General features: G+C 46.1%; 1 protein-coding gene across 7 annotated transcripts in view; it reads right to left on the reverse strand.

The window, feature by feature from the left end:
- The window catches only part of Trrap (transformation/transcription domain associated protein), a 92,145-nt gene that overhangs the window by 58,816 nt on the left and 9,035 nt on the right, over nucleotides 1-24,294 (reverse strand). For 5 of the 7 annotated variants that reach the window (XM_028755987.1, XM_028755985.1, XM_028755986.1 and 2 more), the window contains exons 4-23: nucleotides 23,713-23,823; nucleotides 22,957-23,061; nucleotides 21,036-21,119; nucleotides 18,762-18,818; nucleotides 18,464-18,589; nucleotides 16,793-16,870; nucleotides 16,556-16,644; nucleotides 15,504-15,600; nucleotides 14,032-14,170; nucleotides 13,070-13,148; nucleotides 11,769-12,003; nucleotides 10,507-10,873; nucleotides 10,325-10,422; nucleotides 9,602-9,796; nucleotides 8,685-8,876; nucleotides 7,929-8,094; nucleotides 7,135-7,391; nucleotides 5,219-5,419; nucleotides 3,995-4,146; nucleotides 1,283-1,482 (exon numbers count right to left, since the gene is read on the reverse strand). In XM_028755987.1, coding sequence (XP_028611820.1) covers nucleotides 1,283-1,482; nucleotides 3,995-4,146; nucleotides 5,219-5,419; nucleotides 7,135-7,391; nucleotides 7,929-8,094; nucleotides 8,685-8,876; nucleotides 9,602-9,796; nucleotides 10,325-10,422; nucleotides 10,507-10,873; nucleotides 11,769-12,003; nucleotides 13,070-13,148; nucleotides 14,032-14,170; nucleotides 15,504-15,600; nucleotides 16,556-16,644; nucleotides 16,793-16,870; nucleotides 18,464-18,589; nucleotides 18,762-18,818; nucleotides 21,036-21,119; nucleotides 22,957-23,061; nucleotides 23,713-23,823 — 3,028 coding nt within the window. The remainder of the gene's footprint in view (nucleotides 1-1,282; nucleotides 1,483-3,994; nucleotides 4,147-5,218; nucleotides 5,420-7,134; nucleotides 7,392-7,928; nucleotides 8,095-8,684; nucleotides 8,877-9,601; nucleotides 9,797-10,324; nucleotides 10,423-10,506; nucleotides 10,874-11,768; nucleotides 12,004-13,069; nucleotides 13,149-14,031; nucleotides 14,171-15,503; nucleotides 15,601-16,555; nucleotides 16,645-16,792; nucleotides 16,871-18,463; nucleotides 18,590-18,761; nucleotides 18,819-21,035; nucleotides 21,120-22,956; nucleotides 23,062-23,712; nucleotides 23,824-24,294) is intronic. The other 2 variants (XM_028755988.1, XM_028755984.1) reach the window with 1 other exon arrangement.

A 24,294-nucleotide genomic window follows, 5' to 3' on the forward strand; every position in this document is an offset into this window, starting at 1 on the left:
TTTTTTTTTCCGAGGTGTTAGGATCTTTTAAAAGAAAAAAAAAGGTGTTGACAGGCTAGATGGCTGTACAGGTAACAGCAGCAACTACACAAGGTTTACGACTCGAATCCAGTCCCCAGGGCTCAATGGGAAGACAGAACTGACCCTGGGAAACTCTGACCTCTGCAAGCTCACTGTGGTGCTAACATGCTTGCACTCAGAAAGAAATACTCACGGCAGTAATAAGTGTTTAAAAACTCAAAGATGTGCTAGTTTGAAATGAGAACAGTTAAGTATCTCTTCAAATACCACTGATCAGCTACAGCCTGAAAAGAATGGGTCTTAATGCAGCCATTTCAGACAGTAATAAAAAACACAAGAGATAGTTATACCCCAGAACACACATGCTCACACTATGTTGGGCAGGGCGACTTGAGAGCAGTGTCTCTTGGGTCCCTAGTCGTAGGCCACACAGAGGTTACCAAGATTAACTGGGTAATCTTCTAAGTTACCACAAAGAAACCAAACCCTAGGGAACAACTGGTGTTCAGCTGGCTGAACAGTTCTGACTGGGCCGGAGTTCATCAGCATCACTGCTGACCACAGGGCTCTGGGGCTCTGAGGTACAACAGGCAGGGAGATGCTGCTCATGTATGCTCTACTGTGGCTTCTAGAAAAAGACATCAAACTCTGAGGGTATCCTTAAACTTAGTGGTAGCTGTCAGGGTCACAGACACTTCTACTGAGCTTTATAAAAGCAGGTTTGCAGGGGTGGGGAGCACAAGAACGGTCTGGGTAACAGCCAGGGATAACAGCCAGGGGAAGGCATGAGAACTGCAAAGAGGGTGTCAGGAGCTGGCTGCAGCAGAGTGGGTGACACAGGTAGCAGGCTGGCCTGGGAAAACACTACTACTAGAAAGGGGAATATCAGAAACCATCATGCTTTAATGTGAACTTCATGTACCTCTCTTGTGTGTGTATGTGTGGGGGTGAGAGTATGCACATGGGACCCTGCATGCAAAGGTCAGAGGACACTTGTGGAGCTATCCTCTGGTCCTGGCAGTGAGTACCTTCATCACTGAGCATCTCCATCTCTATAGCTGTCATCTTAGTTTTGCCAACAGCTTGCCCAATACACCCAGACCTACTTCCCACAGACAGAACTTGGTAGTAACTCCACAGTTCTCACCACCAAAATAACCACTTTACTGATGAAGGCCCCTAAAGAAAAAGCCTCCCCCTCAATCTCTCTTAAACAACAACTTGCCCTGATGGGCTCTGCTCCCACAATCCCTAAACTCACCACACTGCTGGGCCACTGCTACCATGGTATAGTGGCGGATCAAGCTGGCCACAAAGGGCAGGGCACTGGGTCTCAGGTCTTTGATGACTGCAGACATGAATGCCCCAGTCAGAGCCTGTTCAAACGTCTTCCGAGCTGGAGTGTCCTGTGCTTTGTAGCGGTGAGATATGATGACATTGGGAATGGTCTTTTCTGTAAAGCTGGAAGACAGATTCATCCATCACCACACCCAGTGTCTTAGGTCACAACAAGCTCTCATGTAGAGTGTCCTAAATTCACCTTTGCTACAATTTCAGCAGCATTTGGTACTAGATATGGACTTCAGTTTTTCAACATTTATGGCTAGTGTTTCAAGAGATAGCAAATTATATTCTCTGTAACACACACACACAGACACACACACACACACACGTGCACGCGCACACACACAGATTTGGGGGTAAATTATGAATCGAAGGCAGTCAGTGCATTGTTTTCTGTGTTATGGGTCAAGGCTGCTGCGGTGGCTGAGTGGTCCAAAGCACTGGCTGCTCTTGTTAAAGAGACTTTTTTGTTTTTGAGTGAGTGTTTTGCCTACATGTATATATATGCATTGTCTGCATGCTTGGTTTTAGAAGCAGGCAGTGGATCCCTAGAGCTTCAGTCAAGTCTGTAAGCCACCATGTGGATTCCAAAAGCATAACCCAGGTCTGCAACAAGAGCAGGAAGTGCTCGTAACCACTGAGCCATATTTCAGCAAGAGATCCAAGTCCAAGTCTCAGCATCTACTTGTCACCTAACAACCACCCAAAACTATAGTCCAGAGGAATCAATGCCTCTTCTGGCCTCTGAGGGCACCAGGCATATTTGAGATGCACAGACCATGCATACAGGCAAACATACATATACAAAAAAAGTAAAAATATCTTTTTAAAAAGAGAAACAAGCTGGGCGGTGGTGGCGCACGCCTTTAGTCCCAGCACTTGAGAGCCAGAGGCAGGCGGATTTCTGAGTTCAAGAGTTCGAGGCTAGCCTGGTCTACAGAATGAGTTCCAGGACAGCCAGGGCTACACAGAGAAACCTTGTCTCGGGGAAAAAAAAAAAAAAAAAAAAAAGAGAGAGAGAAACAAAGGTTGTTTTCCCTGCTGCTACAAAGGTGCATGCCTTGGGCACAGCCGCTTTACCAGTCACCACTGTCACACCTGACGAAGGCACTGCCAGTGCAGGCAGGAGCAATGGATGGCCGTGCTCCTCACAGGCATTCAACCCCCTTCATCCTCTGAAGCCTGGCATGTGAAATGTGCAAGCTTCCAGAGCCTCCAACTCCAGGCCCATCTTTGTATGCTGGCATCTAACTGTGATGAGCCTGCACATGCTAAACGTGGTAAGGCCCTTTGTGATGATCAGAGCAAGAATCAAAGGGAGGGGGAAGTTTCTGAAAAGCTGATCAAAAAGAAACCCTATGAAAAGGCTGGTTGCAGGCATACTTTAAAGATGATACCCAAGACCTCAGGGCAAAATGCCACCCAAGAATGCTTAAATTCTGGACTAAACAAATATATATATATAAGTGGCTGGAAGAATGGCTCAGAGGCTAGGAATGTCTGCTGTACAAGACAGGACTTCATATCCAGTCTCTAGAACCCACACACAAAGCAAGGTATGGACTCACTTGTGCCTATAACAACAGCACTAGCTGGGAAGGGATGAAGCAGAGGAGGATTACTGGGGCTTCATGACTGCCAGCCTAGACCCCGAAGTCCTCTGGCCTCCCTAAACAATCAGTCAAACGCACACACAAGCAGGGAAAAACAACAGTCATTTTAAAAAGAAAGTTTAAATTCGTGTGTGTGTGTTCAGTAATGGTGACAAACACAACTTAATCTTAGCACTGTAGAGGCAGAGACAAGTGGTTATCTATGGATTTGTGATGAACCTTGCCTATGTGACAAGTTCCAGGTCTGTGAGGGGTACACAGAGAAACCCTGCCTCCAGAATAAAGCCGAACTGTAAGAATTCGACCGATGATGAAGTAGGAATGGCTAAGTCTGTCACAGGCTGAGACATGGCTCTGCCACCAGAAACCTGTCACCTGCCTCTGTGAGCCATAGGCAGGAGGATCCAGAGTTCAAGTCATCCCCAGCTATATACTGAGTTTGGGACCAGCCTGGGCTACATGAGACCCTGTCTCTAAACACACATACAAAACAAAATTTTAAAAGCTGTGCCAAATGTACAAACATGACCTTAGACTCCTTGACAACAAGACACACACTGAAGTAGTAGATGCAAGACCAATTCTTACTATGGATAGCCATGTTCTCTCTTCCCTTTCTCTAGAACAGTGGTTCTCAGCCTTCGTAATGCTCTTCAACCCTTTCCTCTTTGATCCAGTTCCTCGTGTTGTGGTGACCCCCCACCCAATCATAAAATTATTTCCATTGCTACTTCACAACCATGCTTTTGATACCGTTACGAATCATGATGTAACTGTGTGTGTTTTCCAATGGTCTTAGGCAACCCCTGTAGAAGAACCATTTGCCCCTAAAGGGGCCGTGACTCAGAGGTTGAGAACCACTGCTCTAGAAGCAATATGGTGTTATCACTGGGTAAGTTACACACTACCCTGGTCATTTGAAAGGGCACACTCCTAACAGACTCCTAGGCAGTGACTTTTGTTCCTAATTTCTGTAGCAAGCTGCTCCAGTCCCAGAAAATAGCCCAAGCACATACTTGGGGTGTGCCAGCAGCTGGTAGAGCGCATGCTTGTTGTCCTCCAGGCTCATCATGGCCACTAGGAAGCACCTGATCACCTCCCAAGCCTGCCTCCGGTAGTAGGGCTCTGTGTTGGCACTTTTCAGGCAGTCCAGGGCGGTCTCAATGGCCTAGAATAAAAAGTACAGTATGTATGGTGTGTACTGAAAGGCACACACACACACACACACACACACACACACACACACACACACACACAGGGCCTTAGTACTTGCTAGGGAAACTGAGGAGGGCATCAGTGTAACAGGCAACCACAAGAAAGGGTTCTGAAAACAGAGACAGTGAAGAAAGCAAGGGGCTGCACGGCTTCAGATAAGATTGAGAGTACACAGCAACTCTGGCTGGAAGGTTTTATTTTTAATGATGTGTCTATGTGTGTATCTGTCTATAGGTTATGTGTATGTTGAGTGTAGGTGTTCCCAGAGCTGGAGTTACAGGCAGCACCATGGATGATGGGAATGGAGGCAGCAGCCTCTGCAAGAGGAGCAAATGCTGGTGGGTGCTCAGCCAGCTCTCTAGCTCCCCATTTCAGGTTTCAATGACCAGTGGGAGACTACAGGAAGTCAAAGGGCTCTGGAGGGTCCAGTGTGTCAGGCTGTCAACTCCCACACCCACCCAGCTCTAAAGCTCATGAGCCAAGGCTGAACACACATTGTCTTTCCTTAACCTGAAACCAGAACAATGGCTTTCTGATGTTTTCACTTCTCTCTAAAAGAGAAGGCCATCCACCAGCCCCACCCACATCTGCATGCATACATATGCAAACAGAAAGAAAAAAGACAGAGACAGAAAGAAACACATGTTCAATACTAACTCATTTCCAAACAGTCAGAAGGGAGAAAACAGCAGAGTTAGAATAAAACACGGGAGAAAGCTAAATCCTGGGACACCAGGGATGAGAGACAATTATAGATCCACTTGAGTTCTTAATGGTCCTGGAAATAAGGCCCAGCAAGGTCACAACAGAGCCATTTAGGTGAGCTGGTCATCGAGAAGGACTCTACTCTCAAGAGACCTAAATTCCTGGACAACATCCTTCCACTGGCCTACAAGCATTATGCAAGCCACCGTCCCTATCAAGCAGACTGCCCCTTAACTCCTGTTCTTCCCTCAGCGTTGGCTCATGTACATATTTTATATTCAAGTCAATCTTCTTAGAGCATAATAAGATCCCAACTTTACCTTTTCCATTGGAAGCTGGAGAGAAGCTTTGCAATCAGAGAACTCCACGGTAATGCTGGGGCCTTGAACTTCAGTCACAACATAGTGTAGCTTCTGGGACTCCTTCAACATCTTCCTGTTGCTGCCGCCAAACTTCCCAAGCACACGGTAGGCCACGTGGGAGATGCTGTCTGCAGGGTTGCGAAGCGTGCGCCACAAAGCCTAAAAAAACCAACTGGCTTTCACCGAAGGCTAACCAGGCAGCAAGTTCACACAGCTTCCGACCACAACTCCAGTTTGTTAGATATAAGGACTCTTCCTCCTACTTCTGTCCCTCAAACATGGTTCCCTCCTTGGTTGTCCTCCCCCAGTGAAGTTCTGTCTTTACTAAGCAAACAAATAAACATATTTTGGATCTCTTTTATATAAAAGGTGGCACAGAATAAAAAGCAAAGAATCCTAATTCTGGAGAGATGGGTCAGCGGTTAAGAGTGTTGACTGCTCTTCCAGAGCACCTGGGTTTAGTTCCTAAAACTTACAAGGTGGCTCACTACTCTATAACTCCTGTCCCGCTCTGGCCTCCTTGGGCACAGCACAGATGGGATATAAATACATATGTGCAAACACTCATACAAGAAAAGTAAGTAAATCCTTAAAAATAAGTAAATAAAAATCTTCAAGAGTCAGAGTGAACAGCTACACTTCTCAGGAACGAAGTGGAATGAGCTGCCTTACTGGACATTCTTGCCCTGGATTTTTTTTTCTTCTACTTAGAAACATGACAAATACATAGTTTCATGTATTTTAAGTCTCCATTTACAGAAGGCAACACCTGTGCCATCTGCTGCACAACACTGAACTCGCTGCCTGGGTCACCTCCATCTCAGAGTCATTGTTGTCCTTGCTTAACGTCTACTCTCCTAACTTCCATCACAACCCTCAACGTCAGGACCCAGCAATATTCAAGTAACGTGAAGTCCTGGTACACTTCCCCACACCAAGCAAGATCCCAGTTTCTCTCATGTTCTTCCAGGTCATGACCCAACATCCTCTTGTCCCTCAGGAAGGGGTCTTCTGCCAAGTTACAGCAGTACTGACAAGGCTCAGTGTGGGTCAGGAGACACCAACACTGCCACTTGTTTGGGGGCAAGCCCTGTGTCTCTGAGGGCTCTAGTGCTAAAGCAAACTGTGGCCCAACACAACCTCAGGCCCAGCAACCACACTGCTTCCACTTCCCCTGTGCGGTCTGCACACTCAGATCTGCTTTCGAGACCTGACAGTGTGGCTCTCAGAGCAGGCTCTGCAGGCCTCCCATGCTAAGTGGGCCCCAGTCCTTCCAGTACACAGAGACCAAGAAATAACCCCAGAATGGACAGGAATGGTCTGTTAGCCCTGCCTCCAGGCCAAGGTGCTATCCCTCCAATCCAGCTTGGAGCTGCTGAGCCTCCACCATGAAGGCTGGCTGTGACCCTATGTGAGGCAGAGACAAGAGCCCGCCCCAGTGATAACCAATCCCATCACTGTCACAGCACAAAACACAGTGAAAAGTGGAAGATACCTACCTAACATATGACGTCTAATAACAAAACCCAAAGACTGCAAAACAACCTCTGACTATCTGTTCTTTTCCTCTTGGGGTGAACTGGGGCAGCAAGGCCATCTGCTTCCCTGCAGAGTTGCATCTTTTTACTATAAAACCACAAAGTCTCTGTGGGTACAGAAGTCTTTACAGCTTCATACCATCTATCTGTCTTCACACTGGCTTACAGAGACCCTGATGCTTGGGAAAGTTCTCCTAAACTGAGAGGCAACACTGCTACACAGTCGCTCACCACCCACAGGCAAGCAAGCATGACTGAGCCTGCCTCTGATCAAGCCAGTGAATCCTTAGGACAAACTGATACCCCCTGCTGGTACAGACGTGGAAGTGCACTTACCTGCATGAGCTCAGCACGCACAGGCTGAATGTGATCATAGAGGAAATCCGGTTGCAGGTTGTCCACACACAACTCCAAGGTCCTCAGGCCTTGGCTGACCAATGTCTGAGACCCATTGAGGGCAGACACCAAGGGATCCATCAACATGGGCAGATAGGGCAGAAGAGAGCTCAGCCGTACTGGCACTGTGAGACACAGCTCTACAAAGAGGTCCTTCATGTGCTGCTTATGCAGGCCACTCTGCAACATGTTCAGTCCTGGAAAAGGGGGTAGAGGGCACTTTACCTCCCTAATGCAAGCAACGTCAGTGTACAAGCCACAGGCCACTGTTCCCCACTGTTAAACCTATTCTTCCACAGTGACGACACAGGCTGGGAGTAGTTCCTATAGGTTACCCTATGCTTGTATAGACATCATGTTGTACTTTGTGATGTGTGTCAGCACCAGCTGCACAGAGCCAGACCTGGAAATGCCGAAGCACATCTAAGTAAGACCAGGTAAGGACTGGACATGAGGCTGTGCAAAGGCAAGGGCCACCCGAGGACACTGCTGAAAATTCACAGTACTTGACACTCCACACCATTTGTATGGAGATAACACTGCAATCAACACAGACAAGACCTTTACATGAAAAGCACTACATGGTTTGATGACAGAAACTAATAAAGTTATTTTCTAACTAAGAAGAAGGGGGGGTCTTCCCAGCACCCAGCCACCTCCCATGGCTTTTCCAGGCAGAGAGGATAAGCCCAGCAGTCAGTCAGACAGACGGACATGTGAGACTCTGCTCTTACCTTGGAGGAGATTGGGAAGGAGAGGCAAAAACTCCTGATACAGGAGGTCGTGGCTGCCGCCTCCTATGGAACGGAAGAGAGCTCGGAGCAGAAGGAAGTAGTTGTAAGGCTCCTTGGCGGTCTGTGCCAGTTCCATGGAGCTATTCACGATCTTGTGCAGGTGAGGCTGGGCAGAGGGAAGGCAGACAGATCGGTGAGCACACAGAAGGAGCTGCCACACCCTGCAGTCTGGAGCTCACACACCCCACCATTGCCATCAAGCAGCAGGAGGCTGTTATTTCATCAAAGCGAACAAAAGAACATAGTGGCCAGAGCGTACAATGGTCTCTGCCACACGGCTATGAAAGATGTTCTTGCTGTGGTCCCAGGTTACTATGAAGTTACTTGAGGGTGCTATTTTCTTTTCTTTTTCTTTTTCTTTTTTTTTTTTTTAGGTGTTTGAGATAGGGGTTCATGTAGCTCAGGATGGCCTCAAATTTTCTCCCTCAAATTTTCTAAGTAGCTGAGGCTCCCTTGATCTAGCTCCCAAGATGTAGGCTTATATGCCTGCATACTAGGCCTTAATTCTGAATTTTCTACTCTCGTGTGGCAGAGTAACATCTGAACTATTATTGGCATGTGGCCTTATTTGTGGTACAGCAAATTTAAAGTGTTATATACATGTAAAACGGAGTCACTGTAATTTCTGTTTAAAAAAAAAAAAAGAAGCAATAAAAGCCCGCACCCCAGCGGCCCTCAGAGCAAAGCACACGTTACCTTCAGCATCTGCTCATTCTCAGCTGCAAACAGGGACACTGAGCCGAAGACCAACTTGAACAGTTTGAGGTACAGGTTGGAGAGTTCCACATTGGAGCCCATTTCTGGCAGCCGGTCCAGGAGGTACTCCACCAGGATCGTTGCAAACAGAGCAGAAGTAGTAGGATTTGCCAAGAAAGAGTTGGCAACAATCTGTCAAAACAAGAAATGGCAGAACCGGTTGGAGATTTCACTCCAGGGTAGAGCACTTGCCTAGCAAATTCAAGGTTTGGTCCTCAGCTTCCAGACGAGGGGGGCCATGCTTTGAAAGAAATACCCGTGACAAAAAGAATCCTCTTCCCCGAAGCAGCTATAAAAGGCAAAGGAATGAGTTTCTCAAACAAAACCAACTGGTCGCAGACATGCTGACAAAACCATCACCACCTACAGCAAACGAGCTGTGTGCACATGCCTCCTACCAGAGCACAGCATTTGACCTGCCGCCCTGGTCACCATCAAAAACTGACAGCCTGAATTTAACACTCATTAGCTTCTACTCTTGAAAGGAACTTACCCGAGGCATCAGGAGGGTTGAAAAATTTCTCAAACATTATTTCCCAATATTCCCCTACAAGCACATCCTGAGGACAGCTTTATTTTTAAATCCTCAAAGTAGATGAGTAAACACAAAACATTCGATACAGAATTTTTAAAAAAAAAAAGTTTAAAATGAATGTTAAAACAATATAAAAGGGGCTGGCAAGACGGCTTAACACATAAAGGTGCCTACCACCAAGCCTGAAGACCTGACTTCAAACCCTAAGCCATACGTAGTAGGGGAGAGATTATCCTGTGACCTACAGTGCACAGGCGTGCGTGTGCGCGCATACACATACACACACAAACACGCATTAATTTGAATATAAAGAGTTTTATACCTGAAGAGCATAATTTTTTGAGATCCTTTCTACCATGTAAGGGACTGTCGTCTGAAAGATCTCCTTGAACGTTAGCGGGTTCATCATGGTGAAGACACCAGCAAAATGCTCCAGCACCTCCTTCTCTTCCTTCATCCTTACGGTCTGGCAGTTGGCTACTCGAATGTATGTTTGTCCGTTTCCTGCAATCTGGACCTAGGATGGGGGAAGCCCCACGGCGGTTAGAAAGGAACACCTTCTATTGAACATGTTATTTCTTTACAAAATCACAAGTCAAATACTTCAACAAAGCACAGAACTCAATAAAAGTTATCCTCCTTCTAAATTCTTTATTCTTGCCTCAATTTTGAAAAAGAAAAACACTAGGCATTCACACCAGGGGAGGAAAAACAGTAAGGAAATATAGAGGCCAGAGAGCTAGCTCAGAGGATAAAAGGTACACGAGCACTTCCATTTGATAAGTAAGCCCCTTGTTGGCTAAATCACTTCTGTCAGAGGATTTACTACAGTATCAGGAAAAGGAACTGACACTAACACTCGTGAAGCCTGGATCTGATCTCAGCACCACGTAAGCTAGTGTGAGGATGCATGTTTGTTATCCCAGCGAAATGCAAAGCTGGGCAATGCAAACAGAACTGAACTCCGAAGGCTCAAGCTGTCACCAGAGCTCTGTTCCAAGGGCATCCCACAGACACAACAGCATTGTTTGCGGCCACTTCATACCTGATAAATATCCAACGCCTGCATCGCATACTTCACGAGCTTGATGTAAATCTGAGTTTCTTTGGGTTGTAACTGCTTGTTAGGAATAAACTGAGCTTCTAGAAGAGACAGAATACATTAAAACCTGGCAAATGCAAGAGCTAAAAGTGTTGTCGGTCTGCAAAGTGTAAGAGTAGAATTACCACCAGGTGCTTTACACGACGTTATGCCCCATGTGATGGTCTTGACACCGCAGACCAAGGTTTTCACCAGACTCCGGCAATCTGTGACCTGGAACGTCTGTTTATCCTCCTTGTCCTTTTCTCCTTGCTTCTCAAATGGGGGTACAGGGGCGGGGGTTACTGGGGTGGCTGGGGCTGGGGCTGGAGGTGGAGGGGGTGCGGGGGCAGGCACAGGGGCTGGGGAAGGGGCTGGGCCAGGGGCAGCAGGGGCTGTGGGCACTCCGGGCAGTGCAGCTTCTGCAGCTCCCAGTTCAGATTGAGGCTTGCATTTCTTAAAAATGGCGGAGAGCTGGTACCGGGCAATGGTGTGGAACTTGAGGACAAAAACCTAACGGCAAAAGAAATTAGAGTCAGAAAAAAAGAGACAAAAGTTAACAGTCAAACACCTGAAACCACCTGAAGCCTAAAGGCTGAGTCTGTGCAGTGCTTGCCTTGAAAGCAAGAGGATCTGTGTGCAGTTCACAGAACCCATATAGAAAAGCAAGGTATGGAAGTGTGTGTTTATAATCCCAGTTCTGGGGAAAGCAGACACAGCAAGGATCCCTGGGGATGGCTGGGTGAACTATCAGCCAAAAATATTGTGTCTTAAAAATACAAAACAAGCTGAAGAGACGGACGGTTCAGCTAGTAAGAATCTTATCTCTTCCAGATGACCCAAGATTCATTCCCAGCACTCACACGGGACGGCTCACAACTCCCTGCAAACAGCTCTAGGGAGATCTAAATACCCTGGCACATATACATCAACATATATGCACAACACACACGATTGAAAATTAGATCCTTAGAAAAAACAAAACATAAGGTGGATGGCCCTCGTGGCTCCCCCCAAACCCTGTGCACACAAGAGTCAACTGCTGCTAGTCTCTGAGCGTGGTGAGCAGATCCAGCTTTGATTCAGAGTGGCTTTCCAGCACCATGGAAAACCTTTTGTTCCTTCCCAACACACTGACTGGAGTCTCCCCAGAGAAGCCTTGACTACTGCTGCCCAGCAGGGAGCTCTTCTAGTCAGCACCAGGAAGAACACAGAGCTTAAGAAGCTGCCTGACACTCAGGGCAGCCCTGCCAGGCAGACTAAAGAGAAACATACAGAAATAAACAGCTTCCAACACAACTGCCGGCAGCAGGGGAGGCAGGGTTTGAACAACTCGGTCTAACTTTTATCTGGCCACCTCATTCACCTAAGTTTAACAACACTTTAAGATAATCATGGCAGTCGGTACCTCCAGCATCCGCATCAAGACATCTCTGCCATTGCCGCTCTCCTGCTCACTCTTGGAGCGGATGCAGTCCACCAGGTTCAGCAGGAGTTTGCAGGACATGGTTTGGATGCTACTGGGCAGGGACTCATCATCGATGTTCTTGGCAAAGAGCTGGACGGCGAGGGAAAGGTCACTGAGGGGCAGGTGCTGGCGGACGTGATGCACAAGGTCGGCAAGTGTGCTGTAGGCGAGAGGCCTGCAGGGAGAGATGGACCAGTGATGCCCTGGAGCCACTGTGGCACTGCAGTGCTAAGGGGCTGAGATCCAGTATGGTCTTAGTCCCCATCCCAACCCTGTACCTCTCCCAGCTGCTCAACTGAAAGGCCTAGCCTTTCTCATCATGCTTCAGTCCGTACGAGCTAACATACATGTATGTCATAAAGTTCCTATCCTAGTTGGCTTTTCTGTTGCTGTGATAAAACTCTGAGCAAAAGCAACTTGAGGGAGGGTCTACTTGGCTTATACTCTGGGGTCACACTCAGCTAGCTTTTTATATAGCGTAAGGTCGCCCACCTAGGGATGGTGCCACCCACAGTGGGCTGGGCTCTCCTGTTCATTAGCAATGAAGATAATGCTCCACAGATGTGACCACAGGCCAATCTGACCTTCTCGTCAAGGGACTTTCTAGATCAGCTACCGACAGTTGGTAGCTTCTTGGCAAGGATATTTTCTTTTAAGGCAGCGGTTCTCAACCTGTGAGTCATGACCCCTTCAGGGTTAAGAACCTTTGCTCTAGATTATGTCAAGCCGACAGAAATAACCAACCAGGAAAATACCTAACAGACACCGGCAGAAACGGCAGCCAGATTAACAATGTGCCAGGCATGGTGGTGCAGCACTCAGGAGGCAGAAGCAGGTGGATCTGTGCGTTCCCGGCCACTCACAGCTACATAGTGAGACTACCCCACATGTTACTTAGTAGGTCAACTAATGCTCTGTGTGTTATGACCACTGTATGCAGATATAACAAACAATACTGTCTGGGTTATTAAATCGTTCAGGCTGATCACTGACCTCTGCATTAAGTCATGCAGGTTGATCACTGACCTCTACACCTTATCATGAGTGCATGAGCACATACTTACCAAAAAAATTCCAAAAGTGTTAAATTTTTTTTTTTTTTACTTTCAAATTTGCGGCTATTCTTTGAGCGGGCCCAGCACACCTCCATTCATTAGAGCCCTTCCGATGCTAAGTTCAGGTGACCCTGTCCCTGGCAATCACACCAAGCAAGCCTGCATCCCTGTCTAATATTGCTGTACCTTAATGTCTCCCGAGCCGTGTACCCAGAGCCAATCAGGATGGATTCATCAAACAGCTTGTCCATGCAAGGGATGAACTCTAGGAAACATGAGAACATACAGACTTCACAAGCCTTCCCTAGTGCTCTGCGCAGAGAAAAGACCACAAAGATCCTTTGAGCCAAGATGCTGGCTCTGCTGGGCCACACAAGCCACCTGCCCACAAAGACACATTCAAGGTAATGTTCTGTGTTAGAACTGATTAAGATGGGCTAGAGAGATGGCACAGTCGTACCGGAGACAGAGAGAGCTGGCCTCTTAAGAATATGGACGGCAAGCCTACAGACAGGTTCTGAAACAACCCATTTCAGGCCTCTGGCCTCCCGTGGGTACCTACACTCATGTGTGCAGCCCCTCACCCCAACACACGCACAGACAATTAATCAAAATAAATCTTTCAAAAGAAGGCTGATGGGCGGGTGGTGGTGGTGCACGCCTTTAATCCCAGCACTTGGGAGGCAGAGGCAGGTGGATTTCTGAGTTTGAGCCAGTCTGGTCTACAGAGGGTTCCAGAACAACCAGGGCTACACAGAGAAACCCTGTCTTGAAAAAACAGAAAACAAAACAAAATGAAAGAAGGCTAGAGAGTTGGCTCAATAAAGACATATGTTCAATTCCCCACATGGCAGCTAAGAAGTGTCTGCAACTCCAGTCTCAGGGGATCTGAGGACCTCTACTGGTCTCTGACAACAACAGGCACACATGTGGTGCACAGATGGGCAAAGATGCAAGTAATCCACACACATCCATACATGTAAGAGTAAACAAATAAAAATTTTTTTAAAAAAAACTTAAGACCCAAGGCAACAATAAAGAAGGAACAGACATGCTAAGACCCTGTAGAACCTCGAGGAAGTCAGCAAGAAGTCTTGCCCCAAAGATGGCACAGGCTATACGGGCCTTGAAAGAAAAGGTAGCCTTACGGTTTCTCAGCTCTGTGGTGAGGATGTGCTTGGCAGCAATGAGAAGCTCTTTCCTGAGGTGAGCAGTCTCTGCCGGGCAATTGGAAAGCAGCTGTAGCATGCCTTTCACCATCTGCTGAGAATACTTTGTTACCAGCTCCTGTCACAGCAAGAAAGACAACAGTCACACTGTCTGAGGGACCACAGACACCCAGTCCTTTCATTAAGCTTCAGACCTAAGCAAGAGCCACAGGAAAGGCTTTAGTGTGTTATGTGTGTGCACAGAGCCATGTAGCCCGAGTCATTCTGAAAGGAAAGCATGACCACAGGGACACATGACCTCCCATGTGGAGTAAGTGTGGATGTAACATTCTTTTATTTTTTTAAAGATTTATTTATGTATTATATATGAATACATTGTAGTTGTCTCCAGACACACCAGAAGAGGACATCAGATCTCATTACAGATGGTTGTGAGCCACCATGTGGTTGCTGGGATTTGAACTCAGGACCTCTGGAAGTGCAGTCAGTGCTCTTAACCACTGAGCCATCTCTCCAGCCCTGGATGCAACATTCTTACTATTCTATTGCTTTACAATTTTCAACACTGAATTTACATTACTTCCTTATTAGAGAGAAAATAAATGCTAAAAGCACCTGTTAAAAAAATACCCACTGCTAGAAAGGCAGCTTGGTAGTTAAGGGTACTTGCTACTCTTCCTGAAGAGATCTCCATCCCATCCTTCAGTTTCTAGCACCCATGACAGGTGGTTCACAATCACCTGCACTCCAGATCCAGAAGATCCAATGTCCTTTTCTGGCTTCCACAGGCAAGTGTTCATGCACACACACACATATACCCCCCAACACACACATATTTTTAAAATAAGTAAATGCCAGGTGTTCACACCTTTAATTCCAGCACTCAAGAGGCAGAGGCAGGCAGCACCCTGGTCTACCTAGCAAGTTCCAAGCCAGCCAAGGCTACATAGTAACACCTTGTCTCAAAAATAAATAAATAAATAAATAAATAAATAAACAAATCCTCTACTTAGCCAACCCACTAACTTGAGCTGAGAGTGGTGATTCTGAGCAGGTCTACACAGTCTCTTCCTGACTCAAACACCAAGGCCCAAAAAACTCCACTCATCTGGTCACGATGGTAAATGCCCATGACCCAGCACTCTGGAGACTGAAGATCATGGGCCAAAGGCCAGCCTGGACCACACAGTGAGACTTCATCTTATAAAGAGAGTTTGCAAAAGACTCACCACGTCAACGAGCTCTGTAGATTTAAGAGACGGGCAAAGAGCGATGGAGGAAGATTTATTTAATACATCAACCCTAGCCTCTGCACACATCTGCACAATGTGCCTTCCCTTACAAACACACACACACACACACACCCCACATACTCACACACACACACATGTACTCAAAGCACACAAATACACATGAAAGAGAAGAAAAGCAAAACCAGCCGAGGGCCTTACCTGGTAAATTCTGATGATGTAGGCTAAAAACGACAACGTTTTGATCTGAGCTGCAATGAAGTCAGCATAGAGCTCCTTGTTGTAAAGCTTATGTTGCCTGGGCAGGAATTGAATACACGTCCAACATCAGTCCTTTAGGTGACTTGGGATTAAACACCTACAGCGAATACTAAGCCTTGAAGTTCCCTCATGGCACATGGCAACATAAATGCATCTACTTTATGCAGTGCCAAACCACATGAAAGGGGACTGGAGAGGCTGAGAGCACTTGCTGTTGCAGAGGACCCAGGGTCAGTTCCCAGCATCCATGCTGGACAGCCCACAATCTCCTGAAACTCCAGCTCCAGGGGAATCGGGTGCCCTCTTCTGGCCTTCATTGGCACTGCACTTGTGTGCACATACCCACAGAGACATGCATGCATAAAGATAAAATAGATCACACAGCACAGAAATCCTAAAGAGTCCAGATCAAACCCCAGCACAGCAATCCTAATGTGGATTCCCTATTACACTATTCAGTTTAAAACAAGGGTAGATCCAGTTGGCCTGTTCCTCCCCAGCCCTGGAGGTCAACCACATAGCCAATTTCCACAAACAAACAAATAAACAAACAAACAAAGAGAAAAAAAAAACACAGCCAGGACAAGTAATGCCTGGTGACACTGGGAAACACCAAGATGGGAGAAAGCAACCTACTACAGCATCCTTCCAACTAAGGTGTTAAGAGACCCATGACATGGCTCTGCAGGTACAGGTGCCTGCCACCAAGACCGACCACCTGAGTTCAGTCCCTGTGACCCACAAGCTGGAAAGAGACTACCAGCCCATGCTATATGGCATGGGCATGCACGAATGTGCGCACATACACACAGGCACACAGAATGGATAGAGCTAGAATGATCATAGCCACCATCACCAAGAGTTTGTAAGTCAAAACACACATATGCTGTAACATTTGTAATTCTCACATCTCAAGAATGGGGGCAACAAGCAATTACTATTTGGAAAAAGCACTGTGCCATCAGCTCCATCTTGGTCTGAGGAACGCTTACCTGGCCTGTGTGGATACCTGAATTGCGATGGTATTCATGATCAGGGGCACAAACTCGGCAACAACGTTGTGGATGTTCAGTTTGTACAGCTGGGGGGAAATAGCGGAGTTGGATCGGGCATAGCGGAGTCAGGAGGATGCAGAGCATGCGGGTTTTGTGTACATCTTATTTGCTGAAGGAGATCAGCTCTGAACTTTCACATGAAGAAACAAAAACTATCATGTGGTACACACATACCTGGTACATTAGTACAACAATGATGGGGAGCTCAGCCAGGACTTTCAGCGAGAGCGATCCTCGTGGGATGATGGAATGCTGTGAGATGCAGAGCAAAGGCAGCCTTCAGTTCTGTGGCAACACAATTGCCCTGCCAATCCCACTAAGCACCACAATGAACAGAGACACTGACACTCCCGGCAAGCATCTGTGGAGGGTCTGAACTATCACAGAAGTGCTACCCCACAGAAGGCAGAATCTTGCGAGAAACCCAAACATTAAAAATTACCTAAGAAATCTAGGGTTTGTGGGTATTTCTGTGAGGGTAGGAAGCCTGGTTTGGAAACAACCTACATACCCTTAGCTGACTTCAAGCTTACGAGTGGTCCTCCTGCCTCTGCATCCCAAATGCTGGAATTATGAGCACACACCACCAGGCCCAGATGTCTGGATTTACAAAGTCTCACTGTGTAACCTAGGCTGGCCTTGAATTCACTATTTAGTCAAGGTGAATTTGTAACTCAGACATGGTCTCCTGTAGACCAGGCTAGCCTGAAACTCACTATGTAAACCAGGCTGGCCTCAAACAGATCCACCTGCATCTCCTCGAGAGCTAGGAATAAAGGTGTGTCCCACCTAGCCTGGCAACCCACCCAGTTTTTTTAAGCCACTATTTGACTTAACAAGAAAAACTTCAGAATCCAATTTAGCTCATGGGTTTTATTTAACAGTATTTATATGCAAAAAAAAATGTTCATAGTAATCCAGGAGAGCTGAATGAGCTTACTAAGGTCTCTCAGAACATGAAAAAGGCAGGGGCAAACGACCACCGAGCAGTGGACTCAGAGACATCCACAACTGTCAAGAAAGCAAAGGATGCCAGCTTTGCTTAAAATTCACATTGGTTCTCCTCAACACAAGCTGAGGCCTTGTCTCAAGCAAGTATGGTTGCTAAAATGCCTTTCTTTAGGCTGGAAACAGGGTCACATGTAGGCCAAGCTGGCATCCAACTCGATATATAGCTAAGGCTAGCCTTAAACTGATCTCACACCTCCCTAGTGCAGGGATGAGAGGCATGGACAGCATCCTAGGCCTTCCTGCATGTGAGCAAGCATCCTTCCAGTAAGTAGACACATGCCCCTAGCACCAGACATTCTTTTCTTACTTCAGCCCAAAGAATGATTCATGGGGAAAGGTCACCACATGTTCCCTACGTGACAGGCTACACTCGCATTACCGTTGCTAAGTCCAAGACAAAGATTTCCAGATAAAAACAGGAAAAACAAGATCAGGGCGAAACTTTATGAACTTTTACAGAGTCAGGAAACCAGACTGAGGCTGGAGCACCATCTGAGTGCTCTCTGGCCCAGGGAACTTCACCTATAGCTTCAGAAGACTTGTGGCAGATCAGAGCCTCTCTGCCCCCACACCTAGGCTGCTGCTTTCACCAGCAGGAGACCCCAGGTTTCCTCAGCAGGCTGATCTTTACTGCCAGGCACTGTCTATGCCCAAGGCTTCACCTGTACCACCAAGGCAGGACCAGGCTTATGCCTCCAGGTAAAGCAGAGAGAAAGGAGAAACCTAATGGTCTAGGTTACCTCATTCTCCTGTCTAGCAAATGAGAGGCCACAGATTTGAGGAGAAAAGAAAAGAAAACTGACACAGCTGTCAGCAGGAGGGAGAAGCACCCACCGTTCGTGTCTCACTGTCCTCCCGCTCAGGATTGACCTTCACAGCAACTGTCGTGATCATTCCAACCATTTCAGGGGGAGGCACTGTGTTCTCAGGGATCCCCTGGGGGTTCTCAAAATAGCGGTTCTACAGAGAAATAACACAATAATGGCAAACGGTACATCTTATGGTAGTCAGTATTCCCCATCCTAAAACCCACTCCCAGCACTTCTTCAACTAAACTGCCCCAAATTCTCTTTAGGAAAGGTGATAAACAAATAAATATAAGCAGTAAATTCAAATGTAAACAAAAACATACCACTACTTTTGGAAGCTCCTTGTAAATCTGTTTCACAAAATCCAAAAAGTGATGAATCTAGAAAATAACAAAAGAAGAAAAATACTTCATTGTAAGAATATATAGTTATAGCTCAGCTGATAAAGACACGTGCTCAGGACCCCTGACACCTCTACCCCTCCCCCCCCCCACCAAATATTTCTTAAAAGATTATTATAAAGTAAGGAACTATGAGGCAAGTTGGGCAATGGACATAAACAAAACCTGGGGGAAACGGAAAAAAAGACAGACACTGGTAAACAGAAGGAAGCTACCGAAGGATGAAGGCTAAGGAAGGGTCATTATAAGCTCATCAAAAAAGAGCAAACTAAGGCTGGAGAGACGGCTATGCAGGTGAGAGCACTGGCTGCTCTCATAGAGGAACCAGATGGATTCTTAGCATCTGCTTATCAGGTAATTCATAGCTGCCTACTAACTCCAGTTCTGGAAGATCCAGCATCCTTATCTGACCTCAGATGATACCCATACTGTGCCCTTCCCTGGCCTTGAGCAGGCCTGAGAGACCTTGTTTATCACAACAGACCAAATAATAGGACCTAGGTGGAGTCACCCATCTTGGCTGCACCTACACCCTGCTACAGGAACTTGAAAGAAGAACTGCCCCTGGGCTTCCCTTGAGACATCTCCGGCCGTGACCTGTGACCTGTGACCAAGAACGGATTATCCCATCCAACTCTCCCGCTGAAACTACGAAGGGTACGGGCAGGGTTTTCCCCTTTAAATTGACAGCTTAACATTAAAGCACTGAGCCTTGATCAGAGAACTTTGTCTTGGCTTCATCTTTTCTCGCTCTCTCCATCCCCCTTTCATTCAGGTGAACCCGTACTCATGGCCGCGGGCGGCTACACCATACACCATAATACACATACAGACAATTATTAAAAATTATTAAAAGCCGGGCAGTGGTGGCGCACGCCTTTAACCCCAGCACTTGGGAGGCAGAGGCAGGAGGATTTCTGAGTTCGAGGCCAGCCTGGTCTACAGAGTGAGTTCCAGGATAGCCAGGGCTACACAGAGAAACCCTGTCTTGAAAAAAAACAAAACGAAACAAAAATAATAAAATAAAATTAATAAACACACAATGCTTGAGATGGTACAAAAGTAGAAATTCAAACCAACAAGCCTTCCCAGAAATCAGCCTGGCAACACATATGTGAAGCCTGGGAATTATACTTTGACTCAGTAACTGTTGCTGCAAAAAATAGTTAATTAAATAACCTGAAGCATATACAGAAAATAATTGTCAATCTGAACCTGTGGCTCATGCCTTCAATGCCAGCATTCAAGAGGCAGAGGTCAGCCTGGTATGCACAGCATGTTCCAGGACAGCCAGGGCTATGTAAAGAAACACTTTCTCAAAAAACCAAACAAACAAATATAAATAAACAAATAAATAAATGGGGAAAAAGATAAACATTGAAAAACTTTAAATGTCAAGAAATATTAAAAAGTATTTCCCGACTGGGGAAGTAGCTCAGGGGTGAGGAGCAGTATCTGGTCTGGTCTATCAGAGGACCAGTGTTCAGTTTTAGTGCCCACAATGGGTGGCTTACAAAACCACCTGCAACTCCAGCTCCAAGGGATGGGACATCCTCTTCTGTCCTCCGTGGACACCTACACACTTCAGTCACAGGGCCAGGGCGGATCCCAGGAGCTGCAGCTCTCCAGCTTTGCTCTGCTACTAGGCTACAGAGCTGAGATCCAAACCCAGCTCCGTCTTCAGAATTCCCTTTAATCTTTACTGATAAGACAACAGCTGGAACTCTGAGTCTATCACAGGAGATTTGAGCTGACCCATGACCCTGGACATTACTGCACTCCAACAACTGAGAAAATGCAAGGAGATATTTGTGCACCCATCCAAACAGAAACGGTAAAGACAGCTTGCTGGAGGACGGAGAGCGGTGGAGCAGGACCACACTCAAGAGTACGCTGTGTACTTACCACAAGGCCCTCCTGCAACTCTGCACGAGACAGGACAAATTTGGGGACACAATTTCTCAACTCAGGCTCTACTTTCTGACCAGAACTTATTTAGTCAACTATGAGTAAGGGCCAGCTAGACAGCCCTGAAGGTAAGGTGCTCTCCACCAAGCCAGGCAAGCTGAATTTGATTATTGGAACCAAATGATAGGAGAGAACCAACCACCCCAAGTCATCCTCCTCTACCATGCATGTGCTATGTCACACATGCACGTGTGCATACAGGAGAGAGCGTGCATGTGAACAACTCACCTCTTGCGTGATTGGTGGCCTGAACTGTTTGTGCAGCTCAATTATTATTCTTAGACAAATAAGAACATTTTCTTCATTTTCCGTCTTTAAAAAAAAAATTTTTAAAAAATCAAGTTATGTTTCTCAAGACATTTTAATCTCAAGATTAAAGACAAATCGTTGATGGGCATGATGACATACTTGAAGGGCAGAAGCAGGGAGTCTGAGACTACAGTAAGTTTTAGTACAACCCAGAGTACAGTGAGACCCCCATCTCAGAAAACAAAACCAGTCTAGGCATTTTCTGCAGGTGTCTCTTCCACACACCTGAATCAACCAGCTTACATTAGAGTTGCTGAAAATCACAGTTCCAAGATACAGTGGTCATGGACAGAAAGAGCAAGGTCTTTGTGGACCATTTGACAGTACCATCCTGCGAACATGTTAAGGGTAACCTTGAGACAGAGAACTAGCCTATGAAACAGAGAGCTGGCTGGGCTAACAGGAGTTCGTCACCTAGCCTGGTTTATATAGTAGTGAGGATGGAATACCCAGGTTTGCAGGCATGCTAGGCAAACACTCTTCCAGCTGAGAATAATGCATCTCCAGCCCTGAACATTTAATGTTTGGTCTTTAACAGGGTCTCATTATGTACCCCTGGCTGGCCTCACACTTCACCTGCCTGCCTCCCTCCCCCAGGGGTTGATATTAGAGAGGGACGCCAACACAACCTGATCTGATACTTTAATGGCAAAATGACATCCTACTTGAAACAAACAATGAAACCGGTTCACTGCATGGAAGTACAGGTTACCCATTCCTGATCCAAAAACCCCAGACCTGAACTGTTCTAAAACCCTAAACCTTTTGAGTACCTGACAAGATACTACAAGGAAGTCTATGCCTGATTTCATGTAATGGCTCTACGTCAAAACAAACACAGACACAGTAAAAACATGGCATACAATCACCTCCAAGCTATCTACAGAAGGTGCCAATGCTATACTAACAAACTCCACATTTAGGCTGAGGTTGTAGCCCTAACAAATCCTGTTATGTATATGCAGATATCCCAAAACCCAAAATAAAATAAAAGTCCCAAACACTCTCATTTCCATGTTTGTGAGGTAGGGAGTTATCAACCCATGCTGCCAAAAGACCAAGAAAGAACACCCAGTTACTAAGCATCAACTGTGGACTGGACGGATAGGTGCTAAGTGTAAGCCAATGCTATGCTCTGTGAGGATGAACCATCCACGTTCTACTATCGAGGTCACAGAGCCTCAGAGACCTTATATAATGGGGCCAATGTGGTCAGTCAGCCAGGACTGGCAGAGCTGAAGTAAGAAGCCAAGTCTATCCTTAACAAACATACCTTCCCAAGGCCCCAAGTCTAGATGGGAGGAAGCAAAAAGATTAACAAATGCATTCACCTAAAACTCTAAGGCCTTGTTGTGTAAAGCAGCACATGCCTTTAATTCCACCGCTCTGGAAGCAGAGGTAGACCACCCTGGTCTACTCAGCAAGTTCCAGACAGGTCAGTATTACATAGTGAGACCTTGTCTCAAAAGAAAAAAGAGCCAGGTATCTTGGTGTAAACTTTAGATTTTAAATCTCAGTACTCAGGAAGCAGAGGCTGATGGATCTCTTTAAGTTCAAGCCTAGTCTACATAGAGAGTTCCAGTCTAGCCTGGACTACATTGTGAGATCCTGTCTTAAAAAAAAAAAAAAGAGAGAGAGAAAGAAACAAAATAAAAATCTTCAATTAAGTAGAGTCTTACTGAAGTAAACAAAAATGAGACAAAAAGATATTAGACAAATTTCACTCATTTAATCAGATCTTTGGTGAAATGTGGACTGCTACTGGATTTTATTGTAAGAAAAAAATGATGAATGATTTAAGTACAGAAATACAGCTATTAAGAGAATTCTCAAAGATTACCTCTAAAAATCGAAACATCACAGAGAGAACGTTTTTCGTATGAGGACGAAGATGCTCGTTGGTTGGAATCCTGTGGAGTATTTCCAGCACCAGCTTCCTTAGTTGCTGCCAGAGACACGCACAGTGTAAGTGAAACACGGGAGGCTCCGACCTCACTGCTTAATAGTTATGACTGAATACACATTTTAATTTTTAAAAGAATTGCTCATGTATGTACAGGTACCAGGTCCGGCTGGGGCTAGTTACAGGCAGTTTTGGCCTGGGTGTCAGGAGCGGAGCTCCGGCCCTCTGTGAGAGTAGTACGTAAGACTCTTATGTACTACTTGTCACTGAGTTATCTCTCCAGCCAAACTTACCTGTGCCATTGATTTACTACCTGTGGGCACATGTGCATCATGGAGTACCTGCAGAGAGGGTAGAGGACACCTTGAAGGAGTCACTTCTTCCCTTCTGTCAAGTGAGTCTCATCAAACTCAACTCAGGTCCTCAGGCTCGGTGGCCAGCACCTCTGCCTGCTGAGCCATCTCACCGGCCCTCTTTGTGACCAATTAAACTAATGTGCATACACACATGTCCCTAGTTGGCAAGTGAACTCAACCCACAGAAAAGATGAACAAAGCCAAGGAGTCAACAGTCCTGGATGACTGCCCCACTGAGGAAACTTCTTTCATTCTTTGGCTTTATATTGTTTTGATTCATAGTTGCTTCTGCTCATTGGTGTGGATTTTTTTCCCACTATTCCTGTTAACTGATTACCTGGGCTGGCTTCTCCTGAAGAAACTGGACTTCTCCATCTTGCAGAAATGTAAGAAATCGCGGGATGATGTGTTCCAGGAACGTAGAGTACTGAGGAGATGACGTGACATTCTAGTTGGCAATTAAAAAAGGAAAGGCACAGTAAGTTGTGTGCAGATTTTCATTTTAAACTCACATAAAAATCTTAAAAGAAAACAAAACACAGGGTCTTTTTGCTTTTGTTTTTGAACTTGCGTCTGTGTGAGTTTTTATGTGCACCACATGCATCCAAGTTTCCAAGGAGACCACAGAGAACATGGGATCCCTTGGAACTAGAGCTGGAAGCTACTGTGAGCTGGACTCAAACCCAGGCCCTCTGCAAGAGCTGTCAACACTCTTAACCACTGAGACGTCACTGTGTTTCCAGAGCTGACAATTCTTAATCCTTTCTGATACTTTCAAGATAACGCCATATTAAATTCACCATAGTAAATTAAGGTTTGAAATCTAAAAGAAAATTAGGTACTAAAATTTACTGTTAAAATCGGGTATGGCAGGGGTAACAGAGTTAAGCTTTCTGCCTTTCCTCTGGGACCACAGTTT

This window comes from Grammomys surdaster, unplaced genomic scaffold (assembly GCF_004785775.1).
Source record: "Grammomys surdaster isolate TR1022 unplaced genomic scaffold, NIH_TR_1.0 126109, whole genome shotgun sequence".
Taxonomy (NCBI): Eukaryota; Metazoa; Chordata; class Mammalia; order Rodentia; family Muridae; genus Grammomys; species Grammomys surdaster.